Source organism: Rutilus rutilus (genome assembly GCF_951802725.1).
Source record: "Rutilus rutilus genome assembly, chromosome: 17".
Taxonomy (NCBI): Eukaryota; Metazoa; Chordata; class Actinopteri; order Cypriniformes; family Leuciscidae; genus Rutilus; species Rutilus rutilus.
In genome coordinates this window covers 24,326,226-24,347,163 of record NC_140230.1, presented here as the reverse complement: position 1 = coordinate 24,347,163, position 20,938 = coordinate 24,326,226, and the positions used below count along the sequence as shown (strand labels likewise).

The 20,938-nt window shown below is 35.7% G+C and overlaps 1 protein-coding gene across 3 annotated transcripts in view; it reads left to right on the top strand.

The window, feature by feature from the left end:
* The window catches only part of ptpn6 (protein tyrosine phosphatase non-receptor type 6), a gene marked incomplete at its 5' end in the record, with an annotated part of 21,999 nt that extends 1,061 nt beyond the window's left edge, over positions 1-20,938 (top strand). Inside the window, 17 exons of one of the 3 annotated variants that reach the window (XM_084386149.1) lie at positions 888-1,040; positions 1,110-1,394; positions 1,624-1,652; positions 2,473-2,595; positions 4,412-4,606; positions 10,299-10,479; positions 12,045-12,161; positions 12,688-12,819; positions 13,896-13,992; positions 14,151-14,230; positions 14,352-14,498; positions 14,688-14,822; positions 15,642-15,796; positions 17,653-17,720; positions 18,806-18,957; positions 19,207-19,280; positions 19,891-20,938. In XM_084386149.1, the coding sequence (XP_084242275.1) occupies positions 1,645-1,652; positions 2,473-2,595; positions 4,412-4,606; positions 10,299-10,479; positions 12,045-12,161; positions 12,688-12,819; positions 13,896-13,992; positions 14,151-14,230; positions 14,352-14,498; positions 14,688-14,822; positions 15,642-15,796; positions 17,653-17,720; positions 18,806-18,957; positions 19,207-19,280; positions 19,891-19,993 (1,767 nt within the window). In that variant the 3' untranslated portion in view covers positions 19,994-20,938. Of the gene's footprint in view, positions 1-881; positions 1,041-1,109; positions 1,395-1,623; positions 1,653-2,461; positions 2,596-4,411; positions 4,607-10,298; positions 10,480-12,044; positions 12,162-12,687; positions 12,820-13,895; positions 13,993-14,150; positions 14,231-14,351; positions 14,499-14,687; positions 14,823-15,641; positions 15,797-17,652; positions 17,721-18,805; positions 18,958-19,206; positions 19,281-19,890 lie in introns of those variants that run through there. The other 2 variants (XM_084386150.1, XM_084386148.1) reach the window with 2 other exon arrangements.

Here is a 20,938-nt window from a genome sequence, read left to right as displayed (position 1 = left end):
TCTGTTTTGACCACCTGTCAAATGGCAAGGTGTTTCCAGAAATGTGTGATTTAGTTTTTATATGTTTGATCTTCCTTACTGAACACACACCTGCAGTTGCTGCTAAATACCTTTTTATCTGGCTGTGTATTTGTAAAATGGTTCTAAGTTAGTGGTAACTATAGAAAGAGCCACTTTTGAAAAAACATTTTTTGATGTGGTATCGTGAAACTGGATCTTGTACTTTGCCTGTATTCAAATGTTAGCTGCAACCTAGAGGCTAGACGAATACAATTTGCAAGGCAAAAATAATCTCCCTTTCTGGACAGACTTACGATCTTAACGTGTAGGCCTATTTCATTTTGTCAGGCAAAGGTATTTTTGAGGTCAGTACGAATTGAATGCTTTTATTCAGCAAGGATGCATTACTGATCAAAAGTCACATAAAGACTGTTACAAAATGAATGGCTGCTGAAAATGCAGCGTTGCCGTCACAGGGATAAATGACATTTGAAAACATTTTAAAATGGAAAACAGTTATTTTAAATTTTAATAATTTTTCATAATATTACTGTTAGCAGTACTGTGAACACATAAATGCAGCCTTGGTGAGCATGAGATATTTATATCAAAAGCATTAAATAAAATCATACTGACACCAATTTTCGCGTGTAATTTATCAAAATTACGTTTTATTTTTATTTTATTAAGCGTGTTAAATATGCCACTTTAAATTTAAATTTGTTTATTTATTTATTTTGATGACCATGCGGCCTTGTGGTACACTGGCTATTTATATAAGACACCTTAGGCCATTTTTATGTAATAGTTGTGTAAATCATGCAGTTAACAAACCATAACATACATATCTCTCTCTCTCTCTCTCTCTCTCTCTCTGTGAGGTGAAAGTCTGGAAACAAGGAAGTGCAATGTACACTAAACAAAATGGACTTTAACTGTCAGACTGACACCAACCTGTGAAATCAACAAATCAACCTGCGAGAAAAAGGCATAAATGATAGGAAGCAAGAGAAGTACATTCAGAAGCTGTGTAAAAGAAGGTAATTTGCATTTCATTGTTGTTTTTGATAGATTGCTCAGCCTGTAGTTCCCCTTTTTGTCTCTTTTAGTTTCAAATGGTGAGCTGGACGTTTTTCTGGATTAGTTCTTGACTAAAAGGACTTGAAGAACCAGGAAATCAATCTGCCATCTCAGGATCTTTCTCTACCTCTCTTGTTGCTTTCACTGTTTTATGAACAAGCCACAAAAAGGAAGGAAGGAGTTTGTAACAGTGCATGAGAGAGTGAGAGAGGGAGGGACATACGACAGGCTTATATACACTGTCAGGACGACCTGCTCTTCAAAGCACCGAAAACACTGTTTACGTTTCGAGAGAGGAGAAGCAGAGAGGGCAGGTATGATGCCGGTAGACTAATGATTATGGGCTGTGGGTGGTTGTGTGGAGGGATGTCAATGCACAGGTAATAGAAGGAGGGAGGCAAATGGAAAAGTAGAGGATGAGTGCAGACGTATGACACGAAGAGAAGAAGACTGTTCTTTACAGCTCTGGATTATGTTTAAACATGTATCTTGTTTATTACAATATTAATGTGCATTCAATTCTTTTTTCTTTCTGACTGGAAGAGGAACATTTGAAGTAGGAAGATGGTTCGGTAAGTTGAGACTCTCTTGTTCCAATCTTGTTCAACTTCTTCCCTTTTTCAGTTTTTGCTACTCTGTTTTCTTAGACCCTTATCTGTGCGTTTTGCAATATGTGTAAAAAAGCGTTTTTGGTATGTGTGAATGCAACTGCAAAGTGCACCGTGTTATTTATGTTAATGCGTGCCTGGGCTTTGTGTGAATGTGCATTTCTGCAAATGCACTTGGTGGTTTGGTAGGCCTTGGTAGAGTGTGCTTGTTTTTGCATGTGCTTCACCGTGCCATGAATGATTATCATACATCATTATAAATGAAAACATTTGCCCATTTGCTTTTGAACAGCTCTGTGCCTCCTCTACACACACGCACGCACACACACACACACACACACACAGCCTAAACAGTATTTGGACTCTTTTATAAATGCATGAATGCAATACATAACAAAATTTGAAATCAGCTGGATCAAATTATGGTTTTCTCAGAACTAATTTCATTTTTCTGAGCCATTTTTGCAGTTAAATTTTAACCAACCAAGATGTAGATGTATGAAGTCAGTTTCCCCTCTAGTCCACACAGGTGTTCTAAACCACAGGTGCAGTTCATCACATCAACTATGCAAATGTTACACTAACATTTGACTGCCACAAATTGTCCAAATATTGTTTTTATGGTCATTTTGAACAAAATATATTCGTTTTTCTTTTAATTATTAAATATTTGGCTTGCGTACAGTTGTCTACGTACGATATGTTGTACTATTCGTGTGATGGCACTCATGTAAAATGTAATATTATTATCATATTAACAGATGCTCATTTATATGTTAACCAGGTGGTTCCACAGAGATCTGTCTGGAATAGACGCAGAGACCGTTTTGAAGACCCGAGGCGTCCATGGCAGCTTCCTGGCCCGACCCAGCAAGAAGAATGTTGGCGATTTCTCCCTGTCTGTTAGGTACAGCACTTTTTTGTTTGTTTGATGATCTGATAAAAATTTCCATTTTTAGTAACTTTATATGTCGTCATTTAGAGGTGAAAATTTGGTTCTGAGGATAAGCTGAGGTCAGATTGGGTGACAGATAGCCTTCACTACTTTCCAGGACTAGCTGCTCTATTTATGAAAAGAACCCTTTCTGTGTTGGCTTAAAAAAAAAACCATTTTACTGAATGTTTCTGCGTTAGACTGGTTTGAGACTCGTCTTTGTTCCTCTGATTCTGACCGTGTTTAGTTCTAGAGCTTGTCAGACAACATTTATATACTCTTCAAACCAATTATTTGATTTTTTTGGAATGGATAACAAGCAGTTATTTTTTTCTCTCTAGGCAGACATCACACACAATGAGCGAATTAACATTTCATTATTTGTGGGGTTAATTTGATTCTGTATTTGTGTTTTGTCCGTCACATTTTTGTCTTGTATTTTTCAGAAGCGTTGGTGTGGGTTGTGGTTTTCTGACGTTAAATTATTTTCATGCAGTCAACAAATTTTGATGTACTTTCCTAAACAATCTTTTGTTTTTTTCTTCTCTCTTTTTTTCTTTTATTCATGCACCTGCTACCTACAGTTCACTTTACATAACAATACAATAATTCACGCATTTATCTGTGTGTTTATTATTTCCATAAACCTAATTCATTTGATTTATATATAGACTGTAAAATATGCTTCAGACATACGAGTCTATTATTGTCAATTCTACTTTGTATAAAAATGGTCTACTTAATGATGAACAACATCAATAGGCTGATTAGTAGAATTGGTCTGCGATGTTGTCACGTGATGATTCGATGTTACTAAATACCAGCCTAATGTCAGTTTACTTTTAAAGGGCAAAGAGAAGTGTCAAAAGCATGCCTTACGATTCTGATAATTACACTGACTTATATTCTATTCTATTTTGTTCTGTTCTATACAGATAAACATATGTAGAGCAATTTCAATAATACTTGTTTAAATTTGCATGTTTTAATAATAAATCTCCCATGTTTAATAATTGAAAATACAGTATGTCATGCTTTTATGAAGGCACCTTTATTTGTTTACCACATTTGCAGTTTATTGAACCTTATTACAATATAATAAAATTACAATGTTAACAACAATAATGGAAATTAAGTGTCACTAACATTGTAATTTAGTGTAGAATCATAAGTCATCAATCTTGTTTTTTTTTCTTGTTTTTTTTTTAATACAGGCTTTTAAGCCTTTAATTAATATGCTATTATAAAGCTGACAGTACAGTGTAAAGACAGAGAAAGGGAATGGGAATGAACCTTCATTCCTGTAAGTCCTCCTCGTATATGTCACTAGAATGTGTCCTATTTAGTGCACCACAGTTCCAAATCACGTAACCAAAGTTGGTTTACTGGCATACTTGAACATAGCTATTTATTTTGAGAAGGTATTGAATCCTTCAAGCTCAGGAAGCTAAAACTGCAAGCCTGAGGAAACAGAATTGGGGTAATAAATACAAGAAACATTGCTGCGATCCTTTGTGAATAAGCCTTCAAGTAAAGTAATTACTACATGCTCGCTCACATACAATTTCTACACACTTTGTGAAGTTACTATTACTCCATTTCCTGCGACATTACGTCCTGATGTTGTTGAATTTTCCCTCTGAAAGAAACGACTAATTTATGTATAGGGTCCTAATTGAGATGCCATGCATGTTCTATCTGATTAATAGTAAGCCAATAAACAGAAATGTAATTTTACTGAGAATGGTACATCTTCAATCCTGTTTCCTTCTCTACCTCTTTCTCTCAGAGTGGGGGAAGTGGTCACGCATATTAGGATTCAGAACACGGGTGATTATTATGACCTTTACGGCGGGGAGAAGTTTGCTACGTTAGCTGAGTTGGTGGAGTACTACACTGGAGATCATGGAACTCTACAGGATAAAGATGGGACCGTTATTGAGCTCAAATACCCCTTAAACTGTTCTGATCCCACCACTGAGAGGTAAGCCATCATATTTGGCCCTGTATCCAGATGATGTCGGGCTTATTTACAAAACTAACTGAAGCAAATAACTATTACAAGCTGTTGATTATTTGATTTTGGGGATGCCATTGATCTAAATTATTTGTGAGACTGATATACATCATTGGCAAAATACAGATGAAACTCGTACTGTAATGGCAATGCACATATTGCTCTATAAAAATTGTGTTAACATGATAAAAACACTTACTAACCTTGTGTATGGAAAGTTAAAAAACATTTCTTAACTCCTGTCATGACCATATAAAACATTCTGATTATAATGTTCACATCGGTATTTACTGTTCGCTTTTACAACACCATATCCAAAATAACGAGGCCCTCCACAAATACAGTAGATGCATTATTTTCTGATATTGATTATATTCAAATATGTAACATTTATAATTCTGGTTGCAATCATGGCAGTTGCAGTTGTTTATAAAGTTCGGCTGTTATTTTTTTTATGTTAAAAAACTCAAAAGGTCAAAGTCAGAATGTGACATTTCCATGTCTCGCATTATGCAGCTTCATTGTTCGATGTTAAGCTTAATACAGATACGCATAGTGCTACGGTATTTGGGTAATTGGAAATTTCTGTTTGCACATTTATATTCAGACTTATGCCATGGTCAGTGGACCCAGTAGTCAAATTATTGCTGTCCATGTAAACATATCCACTGGCTTTACTGGTCTTTTTAAGGAATATCTAAGACAGGGAAATGCAGTCATTTTCCTAATAAGGCTAAGAATTTACATATTTTATATTTTACAACTAATATACAGTGTTGTTATCAGTGAAGGAAATTGTGTTGTTTTTCACTTTTGGAGAGGTGTTTGGTAGTTTTGTAGTTTAGCAATGGTATTTTATGTAAATGTATCTGTTCGAATGCTGTCATGCTAACTGAAAGCTTCAACTGATTATTTTTTTTTTTTTGCCAGATAAATACTATACTAGCTGCACTACAAGCTAACAAAAAATTGTTAACAATATAGCTTCAATGTATTTAGCTTTTTGTGTTAGTAACTAGTGTGGCTACCTACTTCAAATAGCATGTATTGCTTTTTAGCTACATTACACCAAGATACTAACAAATAGAAGCTAATTACATTTAAGTTGTGTAGTTAGCCACTTTTGTTAGCATGTAAACAAAAATTAGACACATTAGTAGTAGTTTGTCTGTAGTTTAACTATTTAAAAACACAAGCAAATCGAAGCTTGACTGGTAGCTTCCCCAACACTGGTTGCTACATGGCAAAATATTAATGGCAAATTAGTGGAAAAATTGTTATGGAGTGGAATGATCCACATGTATGCAGTTTCTGGAAGTCTGTGATATTGCCACTGTAAAATTGTGCAATAAGACAAAATGTCTCTAAGAGGAGTTTGTCCCTGCTGTTGATGTATTGATTTGGTAAAAGCGTCACATGATCTGTCATTTTATCTCACAATGGAAGTCTTCCACATTCTACTTTCAGTTACATCAGAAACTGAGGAACAAAACTTGATATAAACCTCCAACATTTCTTCCACCGCTGACATTAATCTTTATAAATAAAGAGTTGAAATTCCCAACAGCAGCAGATTCACTTAATTTGGCAAGAGATGTGTTACCATGATCAGCAAGTATAAATCATTTAACATGGTCTCTTTTGCTTTACGGTTACACCTAATTTACATATTCTAAATCAGTCTGCTGCTGCAGCTTCTGACCACACAATTTAAGAACTTAATACAGTAGCCAGTTGTATCAGTTGATCCTGCTTACACAACATCCTGTATCAGTATTGCTACTAGACGCGACGCGACGCGCGATAAAAAATGTATCTTTTCCATGTTATTTCGAGTTTTTGTCAGCCACGACGGCGACACGCGACGATTCTATTTTAGAAACGTTTCTATTTTTCTGCGACGTCGCGGCTGGAACAACAAACACAAATTGTGGCAATGGTGATCATCTCAGATACTGTTTATGTGCTTTATTTAATTTTAAAAGCATGCAATGTGACTTTGAATATCATTTAGTGCTCCCGGCTTTGTAGCTGTAAAAGCAACAATCGATAATTAACCTCAGATCTTGAAATTAAACAAATGGAAACAAGAACGTTCAAACGGTGAACAAAAGTGTATTCTTTGACAAAGATTGTTTTAGTAACCCAGCCTATGTATTTTTTTTTAATAATACTTAAATGGTGTAATATTTGTGAATTTGATTATGTTGCCTACTTATCCATTTTCTTGCGAGTGCCGCCAAGATAAGCTATGCACTTGCCGCGAGACTCCGCCCACACGATGGTTTTGATTGATTTTGACCATGATTTTGACGCATCTCGCAGTCGCGTCGCGTCCAGTGTGGACAGAAATTATTTGTCACTGGAATCTTATCGCATCGCGTCTGGTTAGGATACACGTGTACTGTAGGTGCATGAATGACAAGCACTGGAAAATGCACCTTATCTGTATATTTTTTTCCTCTGTCTGTCTCTTTTTCTTTTGTGTGTGTGCACAAATTATTTTTATGGTGCCAAAAAAAAAAAAAAAAAAAACACTTAAGGGGTGAAAGGTTTCAGATTATTTTTTTTTTAACATACATATACAGTATCAGACAGAAAAAAGTGACTGAATGTAAAAAAATTTAAGATTGGCTGAACAAAAAATACAGCTGATTAATCTAATGATCATTAATCTAATGATTAATGCAGTGTAAGGTAAAGTGAATTATTTATTAAATTATAATCATTATAAATAATTTATAAATGTAACAAATTAAAGTAAATATTTGTATGAGACTGCTAGAATTTTTTTATTTTGCATTCTTTTAACTAAATACTTTTTTTCAATTACAAATTCAAATTCCAATAAAATTTTATATTATATTATTACCAGCATACCAATTTGAGTCAAAAGTTAAATTGAATTTCAGAGTATCGTTGTATTTAGTTCGTCCCTTTTTTGATTTGACAGTAGCACTCGAGTTGCATGAGCTCAGAGCTCTTCAAATTATACTGTCCACATTGATCCAAAGAACATCTTGTACTTCAATAAAAGCAAGACCACCTGACCAGCTGTGCAAATATCCTCACATTATCAATGTCACAAATTTGATTAGTGACTTGGAAATGTGCAAAGTCTTTTTCTTATTCATTCATAATGTTGTTAAATGCTAAAATGTGTTTATTTCCAGGTTCAAATTAGATTTTGAATCCCACAATTCATTGTGGCCTTTGTGATCCTGAAGTGTCACCATCTTGGTCACTGAATTTAATTTAAGCTCCTTATTTCATGTTGAAGCACCTTGAATTGCAGACACATTCTACGCCTCCCTCTGCCATGTGTCTGACTTCCTCTTCTCAACTGCGGTTGGAAACTTTAGTTTTGACACATTTGCAAACAGTGACCAGACCCATTCAGCCCTTCCTTCATCTCTCTACTGTCTCTCTTCACTCTCTGTCCCCCACCCTTCTGTCTATTTTTCTCTTTTTTGGTCATGCTGATGATAACTCTTTGATGGATGTTGTTGTTTAACGGACAGAGAACATGCATACCGAGGTCACATCCACACCGAACACATTTTTCCATTCCACTGCGCTACTTTTCCATTGTTTTTCAATGTAAACGCATACACGGACATCTTTAACTGTTGCGCTAACTTGCGTATTTTGCGTCGTCTTGCATGACACAGCGTTCTAAAACACGACACTCAAGTTAAAAGAAGTTCAACTTTTAAAAAAAAACATCTCTAAACCTTGCACTTTCAGTCGTTCCCCTGACCTGCATCTCATGTTTTTTGACAGCAAAAATGCGTGCTGTGTGAACCGGCCCTATGACTTACTTTCTTCTGCACAACACAAAAATTTAAGTTTGAGGAAGAATTCTACTGTTTTTGTCCATACAATGAAAGCCAGTGGGGCCCAAAAATAAATTTGGACCCCACTGACTTTCATTGTAAGGGCAAATTATCCCCTTTTAAGTGACCTTATTATGAGTTTACAGAGGAAATTTATAACAGCTATGTATAACCACGGTATAACCACGGTTTCTTAGTTAGGATGAGCGTGTCTTCTCACGTATAAAGGGGCTTCATTTCTGAAAAGTGCAGAATTTGTAATGCTATTTCATCATAATTGTCTTTCAAAAGTAGAAAATAGTCACCAAAGACTCACAATACATACTAGTCTGTGTCTGCATGATGCTGTTTCTATGTGGTGAGAGACGATATTCTCAAGTCTATCACGTCAGTTGTGATAGAGTTGGAAGAGAATTTGCAATGACAGATTGTGTAATGTAAATACATTTGAGACTCACATAAATTATTAAATGAAGTTTATTTAACAAAGTTCGGGAAGAGCACGTTCAGGTAATCCATCTGCGAGAAAAGGCCTGTATATAGGCCTATAGCGTTCCCTCACCTCTGTCCCATGACAGTTTTGCAGCATCCCACCGCCATCCCAATGCCTCACTCTTGGCTGGTTCCTGTCCCAATCAAGGATGGCAGGAGTACTCTGGGTTCAGGCCAAACCCTCCCCTCGGACAACACGCCAAATATACATGCGTTACCATACATTACCATATCTGATTGCATGTACGAGTGAACTTGTGAAATGTTTAATGCCAGAGTTAGTTGCATTGATAACAAGTCCAGTCTTAAATTGAAAACATAAAAGAGCAGAGATCTAGATGCCTTCATAAAGGACTGAGATGCACTGAAAATATTATTGCTGATTATAAACAAAAAGGCGTCTTTTTGCATGACATAGTGTCTTAATAATAAGAGAGATGTCTAGTTGAAATGTGTCCAGTCGCTCTTAGGCGTTACTTTTAGTATTATGTATAATTTTAGCAAAGACAGAGAACTTAAGAATCAGAGAATACGTATATATAGATATATAGATAGATAGATAGATAGATAGATATATTAGTGGTTATGTTTATCATAAATATCATTTTATTTAAAAATATAATAATTTCCTTTTTTTTAAAAATAATTATTCATTTTATTTGAAAATGTAATAACTATTTTTTTCATTATAATTATTAAGAAGGATCAAAATCATACAAATTAAAACACCGGTTGTAGTTGACACAGAGCAATCATGGAAGAACCCCCAGAAGGGCGATTTAGCAAGCGTTTTCTCTCTCTCTCTCTCAAGAGAACAGAGAAGGAAGGACAAGCTAAAAATACACCAAAGTCTCGAGTCAAGAAATCTTGTCATCAGAAAATTTTCCGACCGCAGTACAGGAAGCTGAGATGTAGAAATTGAGAACTGAGTCCAATTGTTAGTACACATTTTAGTATGCTAGAGCGTGAGGACCACCATTCTTTTGCGTCACGATCTAGAATTGCTAATAAATATATACGCAAACTAGAAATGCATACGTGACATAAATGTTCAGCCGTGTGTGTTTTTGTTTTTGTTTATGGCTGCAGTGGTTTGTGGTGCAGCTGCATTCGCCCTAGTTTTATTTTATTCGTATTTTTAGGCACTGTCATACTTTAAATACCTTGACTGTCTGGTTTATTTGTGTCAGAGATGTACATTCCTTTGAACCATGTTTGCAGGATATCCTCTATGTTTTACTATTAAAAGTTTCTATCGTAAGAACATCTAGTACTGTACAGGAATCTAAACTTCACAATGACTTTTTTCCCTTTTGCATTTGTATCTTCAGGTGGTACCATGGCCACCTGTCGGGTCCAAACGCTGAAAAGCTGCTCCGTGAGCGCGATGAGCCCGGGACGTTCCTGGTTAGGGAGTCGCTCTCTAAACCAGGAGACTTTGTCCTGTCTGCTCTCACCGGTGATATGAGCAGTGTTGGTAGGAAGGTCTCCCATATCAAGATCATGTGCAACGTAAGTGCATGTGCTCATACACGTATGATTGTTGTGAGTCAAAAGAGGTCAGTGTTCTGCATTACCTATAATGAACGTGAAAATAGAATATGTTACTTCATAAGCTTGTTTCAAGTCTAATAATTAGTTCCTCTTGAAAAGGTTTCAAAGTGGGGTTTTGGACAATATCAACATAAATCCTTATTAATTAGGATTAGCAATAAATGATTAAATACTATTTGCAATACAAATAGCTAATTTATAAATAGCTCAAGTATTTTCTGTTATGAATAATTTTTTTTATTTAATGATTTTATATATTTACCCTTTTCAATGCAAAGCCATCACAAATTAAATATGATTTATGCTGATATTGTTAAAAACCTCTCACTTAGACAGTTTACATACTTCCGGAGGGCACTGTACACATGGCTTATTTAGATGGTAAATCCTAAAATATTTAGCTGAATATGTACTTTTGTATAGATCTTAGCATCTTTATCAACAACACGTTGTTTGAGTGGAATTATTTTCATAAATTCAGCAAACAACAAAAATACTAAAAAAAGTTGTACGTGCATAACATGAAATACATACACGTACACACAGAATGACATTTGTACACATTCACACAGACTTCCATATGCATGTTTGACATACTTAAGCATATGCACAGTATAGTATTTTTAAACATATGGTACACACAGTTTGACATCAATACACACATTTGCACTTACCTGAAAAACGCGACTGGACTTTGAGTCATGAGCGCGTTGGATGGTAGCGGGGGTGGTCATGCCCCTCTCGGGGCTCTAAATAAGCACTATTGTTGTGCTGTTTAAATGAATGGTAGAAGATTATGACCGAGGGAAAATCAGGTCAGCGTACTGCCTGTCGATTGTTAATTTATTCCACTGGTATGTGCGTATGTGTATGTGCATTAGTGAGGTTCAAAGAGCACAAAATGCCATCGTTGCATTGTTGCCCTGTGAGCTGATTAACAGAACAAACAGTGTTCTGTGAAGCTCAGAGAACCAAACAATGCAGTTAAGGCCTAAAACGTCTTAAACCAGCCTGTTAACCCTAGTTTATCCAAGAAGTTGTAAGCCCTTGCCAATGGACAGCTTCTGTTTTTAAATCTGATTTAAAGACACAGAAAGCTTTCTGTGTCGCCATTTTGGTGATGGTATTAGGTTTAATGATAGAACATTCTCACAGGTTGTACAATAAAAGTAAATTCTGAATGACCGTTCTTTATTCATTTTTAATAAGAATAGCATAAGCAAACTTTTCAAGCAAAATAATTAATAAAAACCAATATGCTTTGCAAGATTAAGGCAAAATATATTTGGACATTTTCTACACCAGTGTGAACATGAGAGCATCCATCCATCCATCCATCTTGATTACAGTGAAATCACACAGTATAAATGTGTCAAAAAATACATAGCTGTCTATTCTTTATATTTTAATAATAAGTATTATTTGGGGGTCCTTGGCATCAAGTTAAGGTGCCACTGAACCTCGTGTTACCCTTAGGTGGAATCAGAGTGACTGATTAATTTCTTATGCATGTTTATTTTCAGAATGACCGCTACACAGTTGGTGGTAAAGATATTTTTGACAATTTGACAGACCTCGTGGAGCATTTCAAACGCACTGGTATTGAGGAGTTGTCTGGGACAATGGTTTATCTCAAACAGGTAAAGAACATTTATATTGGGCAGGGGGTTCATACCCAACATGTGTTAAATAAATCTCTTAAATGTCAAGCAAGCGTGCAACAAAAACACTAGCAACCAATCAGCTTCTGGTATTAACTGCAACACTGTGGGAATTGACTAGGTATGGTCACATTGAATTATACATGTTGAGATAGATGGCTGAACTGATTTGATTTTAAAACCCTTTTTAAAATAAAAACAATGTAAGAAAAACTGATTTTGTTATTTGTGATCATATGGATACATTGCTGTTATAGTGATCTACTATTACTTTTATAGTGGCTAAATGTTGAGCATCTGTTCTGCTGAACAGAGATACGGCTGGAAAATATCTGTGAAACTGAGCAATGTACTTTATAGTGTGACAAAATGGCAAATTACATAGAACTGTGGGAAGCACCTTTAATGTTGTGATTAATATTTGCCCTTTGTGTCTGTCTGTCTGGTGTTTTGATGTATGTCTTGCTCTTCTCCCATGATGTTTACCCACCTCTCTTTTCCCCAGCCTTATTACTCCACGAGGTTGAACGCAGCTGATATTGAGAGCAGAGTAAAGCAGCTCGACCAAACCTCAGAGAGAGAGAACATGGATGGGGCTGATAAAAAGATAAAAGCTGGTTTCTGGGAAGAGTTTGATGTGAGTGACGTGTTTGAAGGTTATTCACCACCAAGTTCTTCATACATTAGAATCACAGCTACATTTTATGTGCTCTTTGTGGGATTTATTTGGAAAATAACTGTATTTTATATATGCTGTTTAAACAAACATACATGGAGAATTAATATGGAATTCCAGCTTTTCAGTTTAAAGAACTGATTTTATACTAGAACACGCTTGCATATTAGTTGGACCAGCCTGAAAAATACACACACACACACACACACACACACACAAAAATAAAAATAGTGATTTGAGCTAAACAGATTTTAAAGATGATCAAATTTTATTGCTGACCGTAAATATGTTATTGAATGTAATCTTAAACAGTTCAACTTGCCCAGGAGAAACCACATTTACAAAAACCCAAACCAAATTTAATTTAATTTAATTTAATTTAATTTAATTTAATTTAATTTAATTTAATTTAATTTAATTTAATTTAATTTAATTATTTTTAAGATTAGTCCTACCTGGGTAAAAATATATATGTTATTCCCACGCAGTGGTAGTTTTGGGGGTTTGTGGGCTGGAGTTATTCCGTTCACACCTAACAGCAGCCTGTAGTCTGTTAGGCCACAACAGAGGGTCTATTTCCCACTCAAAATAATCCATGTTTGCCTTTGACCCACTTTTTGTTCTGCCAAAGCAATCAGATCTTATGAGATAACTGATTTATTACTTTATAAACGCAGTTACATTTTAACATAAATGACAAAAAGACACAAAGTCGAAGGTATGTGTTTTGTCGAAAGCAGTTTTAGCAGCATCATCTACATGAGTTATGAGTCTGATTAAAGACAATTTGTGCATTTTTTACAGCCTTTTTTGTACTTATAACACTTGGTACCGGATGGCAAAATGAATTTAATCAACTGTTGCTAAAATTAGTGCGTTCATACTGATCTCTGGTCGTAGTAAGGTTAGACCACAGGAGCCAAACGGTTGTTAAGAGCCACTCTCAACAGGCAGGATGTGGTAATTGTACTTTCTGTCTTAATTTCCCTTACTGTCTCTTCTATTCTTGATCTATAAATCTGTTTTTCTGCTTGCAGGCACTGCAGAAGTTGGAAACTAAGGTAACGAAGAGCAGAGATGAAGGAATGAGACCAGAAAACAAAAGCAAAAACAGATACAAGAACATTCTTCCCTGTGAGCAATGAATCTGATCACACTGCAGTATTTCTTTTAAAAATGAATAAATGAAATATAAGTTTAGTAAATAATATATTTGAAGAGATGTCCACAAAGTTTTGGCCATCTTGCTATTATTTACAAATAATAAATATTCCCATTTCTTCCCCTTTTAGTTGATGACACCAGGGTTATCCTGCAAAGCGGTGATCCCAATGTTGTCGGCTCCGATTACATCAATGCCAACTATGTTGTAGTACGTCCACAACATAAATCACAACATAATCATAAATCTCTCAAATTGCATCTTTAAAATGTCTTGTTTACACCCTCTCTTTTCCATCATTCTCTCTCTTTCTATACGTCTGTGTTCACAGAACAAATTAATGGATATTAATAACCAGAAAGTTTACATTGCTTGTCAAGGCTGCCTCGCAACGACTGTAGGCGATTTTTGGCAAATGGTGTGGCAAGAAGAGTCACGAGTAATCGTCATGACAACAAGGGAGGTTGAGAAAGGACGGGTTAGTACTAGTTAACATTCATCCGGTTAATAATTAATTGTATTATTGTTTTATTTAGTATTTTTTATTTCAATTATTATTAAATGTAGTAACTATTAATGAAAAATGTACATCTTTATAGCCTCGCTTTAAAAAAAAAAGTAACGTTCAATGTAACGTTTCATGGTTTATCTTTTGTTACCTCTGCAGAATAAGTGTGTGCCATACTGGCCTACTGTTGAGGGAGAGTCAAAGGACGTAGGCAGATATGTAGTGACGTTACTGAATGAGAAGGATGCCACTGATTACAAGATCAGAGTGATGGAGATCACAGCTACGCACCGGGTGAGAAAAGAGTCTTTTCAATACCTCTGTGAGCACATTTCTGTGCACTGCACCTGTGGCCCAGATTCTGTCCCTATATGTCATTCTGTTCCATTGCATCTCATACCATCACCTTGATTCCAATAATATAAAAATAAAACTGGATGAAGTAAATAGTATTGTGGTTTTCAAATGTGGCTTTTCTGTTATTAACAAATAGAGTTGCATTATGGTTAGATTAAAAGGTCAACACTTAAGGTTCAGCTTTCGATCGATTGCTTTAAATGCCACTTATTTTGTGTTTCTCAAAGACTGTCACTGGGTAAAACCATGATTAATCTTTTTGTGTTGGACTTGGACTGGTCACTCCAAATTGTTTTAAAAACTGAAGATTATTTTATTTTATTTTATTCCATTTCATGCTATAGATTTGATTCCAATAAAAACTGTGTAAAGAAAACAGTATTGTGGCTTTAAAATGTGGCTTTTCTATTATGAAAAACACAATTGCATTATGGTTAGATAAACAGGTAAAAAAGTGAGACCACTTTAGGATTTTTAAAAATTCAAGAACAAAAACACATGATGTAAAACAAAGGAAATTATTTCTTGAAGCTTGAGCGCCTTGAAATACTAAGAAATGTACAGTATGTACAATTTAATACATTTTTATGTTGGCAATATCATTTTAATTAAGTAAAAAATGTTTCTTAAACCGGAAAGGTGGCACAAAGCGATTGATTAGCATTGAAGCATAAATGCATGAATGCACTGCACATTGTGATGATTCTCTTCCTTCATGTAGACTCTCTCTCTCTCTCTTTGCCATTCTGATTCCAGAAAGAGCCAGCTCGGACCATTTGGCACTACCAGTATTTGAGCTGGCCGGATCACGGCGTGCCGCAGGAGCCTGGTGGAGTGCTTAGCTTTCTGGAGCAGGTCAACATCAAACAGAACAAACTCTCCTCATCTGCACCCATGATCATCCACTGCAGGTACTACTTACTCACAATAACATCATCCTCCACTTGGGGGCTTCATGAGCACAAGATGCCATGCCATTTCAGATGTCCATAAAACATACGCTCTTAGAAGAAAAGGTTCTATATAGAAGCTTAAAGGATTCTGTCAGGCACTTCATGTATAGAACCTTTTAGGGGTTCCCATCATGGGATCATTATAAGGATTTAGTTTTAATAAACTCATTTTGTTTTAATTATTTTTAACAATTAAACAGCTCATAAACATACTTAATCCCTAGAAAATGTTTAAATAACATATTAAACATGAAAGTATTATTAAAGGTATAGTGGAGGATTTTCCCGAATTTTAGAAAAGAACCGCCCTCTCCACTTTTTGAAAAAATGCACATGCGCAACACTCTACCTGCTCCCGAGAGGGAACGCCTATTAAACGTGTGCACGAGAGAGCATGCACGAGCCTAGTTCTCCTCGTGCACGCTCTGTTTACAAGTTGCTGTCGGTGCGCGATTTGTGCCAGGGCTAGCATCGCTAATCATAGCTTACATTAACTTTTACTAGCAGTGATTTTAAATGGATTTCTCCAAATAGCATGCCAAACTTTACCTGTCGAGTAGAAACTTCGCGACTGAGGCATCAGTGGGAAGCCCAACCTGTGCTTTTAGCGCACGCCAGCGTGTGAAATATTCTCCCAAAAACACTCTGGTCTTGTTTCTTTCTTCAGAGGCCTTTCTCTTCTTGTCATACAATTCGTAGACACTTTTTCTCTTGCGACCCTCAGACATTTTGAAAAAAACCCGGTGAGAACGGCGAGCTTCAATGAATGGCTGAAACCGTAGCTCACCACACATATACACCTGAAAGTGCGCATGCGCAGAAAGCGAAAACTACCTAGGGACGAGCACGTACGACGGCCTTACGTAAACACATCACCAGAATGATTGACAACTAGGAGGACCAATAGTCTTGATGATCCACCCTCCACTATACCTTTAAGTAGTATTATTAATCATTTAAGACATTCCTTCTTATGTAGAAACTTTTGGTAAAGGGTTCTTTAAAATTGAGTCAAGAACCCTAGGTTCTATATAGAACCCCGTTGAACCTTTTATTCTAAAGGCCCGTTCACACCAAGAACGCTAATTATAAAGATAACTATATTAGCGTCCACACCGACAAAAGTGATATTGTTCTGTTTATTATAAGCCGCTTTAAATGCTCAAGCTCTTTAAGTTTGTTGGATTCGGATTGGCTGTCCATGTTTTGTATCATTTATCAGCCGGATGAAATCGTTCTGAAAGTGATTCCATTTCCAATAATATTGTTTCTCTGTGCCATTATCGTAATAGTTGTGGTATGGACTCTGCTATTCTTTTAGAAATATATCTTTATCCTTATCATTATAGTTATCATACCTGGTGTGAACGAGCCTTAAGAGTGTACATCTGAATATTCTTGACTTTTTATGGACAGCATTCATTGGTTAAGTGCCACTTATTTTGTGCTTCACAAACACCGTAACTGGGAAAATACATAATTCATCTTTTTGTGTTGGTCTGATCACTCCAAATTGTTCTAAAAAGTTAAGATGATTTTATTTTATTTTATAACAGAGAAAACAATTTATTACATTTCATGTCATTTCTTGGCATGACATGTAATGCATGCTAAAAAGTTTAAGCAGAGAGTTTCAGCACCACTGTAATCACAGTACATGCTTGAACTCCTCATGATCCCTCACTTCCCACAATCTTTAAATGAACAGTTTGTTTACTCTTTGGTAACGTGCTATAGGACATTCAGTGTTTCATGACCTCTACAAGTTGGAAGAGATCGTTTCAATGTGTTGTTGCTCAATGTGTTTTTGGCAGTGCTGGTATTGGACGAACAGGAACCATTGTGGTAATCGACATGCTTTTAGATTCGATTGATGCTAAAGGTGAGTTTACCCTCTTTTGAGGTTTTTGAACCTGTTTTTTACTGTGTAAAAACTGATATCTGTGAGGCTTTAAAGTCAGCAGGCTGGAATCCAGAAGGTTGCTAGTTCAGTCACCAACTATTACAAGATATTAGCCATTGTGCCCTTCAGAAAAGCACTTACAGGGATAGTTCACCCAAAAATGAAAATTATGTCATCATTTACTCACCCTCAAGTTGTTCCAAACCTGCATGAGTTTCTTTCTTCTGTTGAACCAAAAAGAAGATATTATGAAGAATGTCGGTAACCAGTCAGTTGACGGTAGCCTTTGGCTTTTCCCCTACTATGGTAGATAACGGCTATCGTCAACTGACTGGTTACCAGTAATACCTTCATGGTACTGTTCTATCAGAATATAACATGAAAGGTCATAGGTTTGATTCCCAGGGAATGGATAAACTCATTAAATGAATACCTTGAATAAGTGACAGCCAAATACGTAAATATATAAATTCTCAACTCAGTGGAGAAATTAGTGTATTTAAGATGTTTTTACAGGTCACTGGAAATCCTGGGCAGTTTTGAATAAATTCCAGCTCTTAATGAGAGGTTTACAACTTTAAATAAGCACATACACATTCTAGAGACAGGGTCAGTACAGTTTCAATATTCATCTTTGTCTCAAAACAATAATGAACGTTGCCATGGCAAAACTCATTTTAGATCAGGACATTTAAAATGATAATCTGATCACAGATCAGCTCTCTCAGCAGGAGACTCATTATTATTCATCATTTTTATTGCAACTTAGGGTTGATGCAGTGCAATCACATTGATTAAAGCATTATAACCTGTGAATGTCCCCAGGCTTTCTAGAATCAACAATATGGTTTGCTAATATCACATTATTATTATTATAATATGCTTCCCTTCGAAATCCTGTTTTTTTTTGTTGTTTTTTTACACAAATCATTATACTTAGTCTTATAATAGGCTTATTTTTAGTTGTTGCAACCACATTTCACATGGACACCTCAGGGTGGTACTTTATCATAGATCTTGGATCAAACATAGTCTAAAGTTTCTAAAGATGTTGTCTGTGTCAGGTTTGGACTGTGACATCGACATCCAGAAGTGTATTCAGATGGTTCGAGACCAGCGGTCTGGCATGGTGCAAACTGAAGCCCAGTACAAGTTCATCTACTTGGCTGTGCTACAGTATATAGATTCGGCTACGGTCACACGAAAGGCTGTCATGGTAAGAAAATGGCTGAGGATCATTGTGAGAGGGTTTTGAAATGAAATTAAGGAAATAAAGGGAAATGAAGCCATAAAGTTTGCACTGTAAATGAATAATATTGGTTTGTGTTTAATAATGTTTGGTTCCCATGATATCTAATCAAAGTCAACACTGTAAATAAAGAAGATAAGACTTGTATCCAGTTCTCTATCTCTCCCATCTGTTGTATTTAATATTGCTATTGATTTTTTTTTTTTTCTGCTACAGGAAACAGAAACTGAATATGGAAACCTTTCAATTCAGCCTAAACACCAGAAAGCCAGTCGCAAAGCCTCTGCAAAGTGAGTATACAACTGAGACTTCAGATTGTAGCGTATCTCCAAATACTCCCACAGACGTTAGGAAACATTCTTCTCACGTCCCCATATCTTCCCTGAACCAATGACTACTTAAGTAGGTGGTTCAAAGATCTCTGTCACACGGCCATTCTGCTTATACAAGCTTTTTGTAAGTTATAAACCGTTGTGCAATATCCCATTGAAAAAGAAAGATAGATTGAGTAGGGCATTTTATCTCAGATCTTGTATTGATTCAGCTCGACCTTGTTCAAATCACCGTGAGTTGAACTAATCATTGTCTCATTGGACAATGTTTGGCAAGTCTCTATTTCTCACATTTATGTGGTTTATGTGCTGCTGACAAAAACATTAAAACTGCAGTAAACAGCAAAAAAAAGAAAAAAAAGAGAGAACTTACTAAAAACAACTTAGTATAATGGTATGCTTTTATACATATTCAAATCTAACTGCATTTAAATTAAAATGTTCATATCCAAGCATTGCATTGCACTTCTCGTTTGTTTCTCTAGAAGTTGGGATGGTTATAATAATTGCTTCAGGTTAGTGACTAATCAGTCATACTGATTTTTTTCTTCTTTTTTTTTTTTTCTAGAAAAAATGAAGATGTTTATGAGAATCTGGCAGCAAAGGGAAAGAAAGATGTCAAAAAGCAGAAATCAGAGGAAAAGAAGAGTGGATCTGTCAGGAAACGATAAAAATACACGAAAAGATGAGATTTAATTTTTGCTTCGTAATTGTACAGCTTATTTTAAAATACAGTAGTAGCTGATTTACACACATACTGTTTGAAAGAAAACCGTGCCAGGGATTTTACAAAGATGCCAAAATATTTGATCTTATCCAGCTAATCTTGCTATATTGTTTTCTCTGTGTATTTTTTGTGTCATTTTTTTTTAATATCTAGTAAAAAATTGTTGTTGAAGTAAATTCACTAAGTTGCAATTAATTATAAATCATCCACTTGTTTTCAGTTTTAATAAAAGTCCTTTTCAAAGACTGTTCAGAGTTATCCCTGGCCGTTATGGTTATCTTCTGTAATAAAATGAAGTTGTGTTTGCATAGAATGTTTAATTTTCCGTGATGTTATTGTAACAGTAAGGCAGAAAGGAAAGGTTGATGTCCTGGTGAGATGATACGCACAAACTCTGGCCTAATGCCAGTGAGAGGGACCCGTCTCATTCTTCTTCTGTACATCAGAGAGTGAACCCCATACAGGGCTGACCCCGTTTAACATCGAGGCACAGCGGGGGAAAACATTAGGAGAAATGATGAATGAACTTTCCAGAGCTCCACATGAGCAACAAAACAAAATACGTCGGAGAAAAGAGTGCTACATTTCTAGAACATTCTCCATATAATAGATAAACATTTACATTTTAGGATATAAAATCAACTTCTCACCTTTAGTAAGTTAGCATGGTTAGCATCTTTCAACTGCCATTTTACTCACATAGCAAATGCAGGGGGTCCACACCGTCAGATACAATCATAATGTGATTTTAGTAAACATTTTAGCAATTTTATGTTTTTGACTAAATAGTTTTATTTCAGTGTTTGGTTTTACCTCTTGTATACATCAAGGCAACAGATGTCTTGGAAACTGGCTAAAATAATAAAAGTTTTAGTTTTTTTCTGTTTCA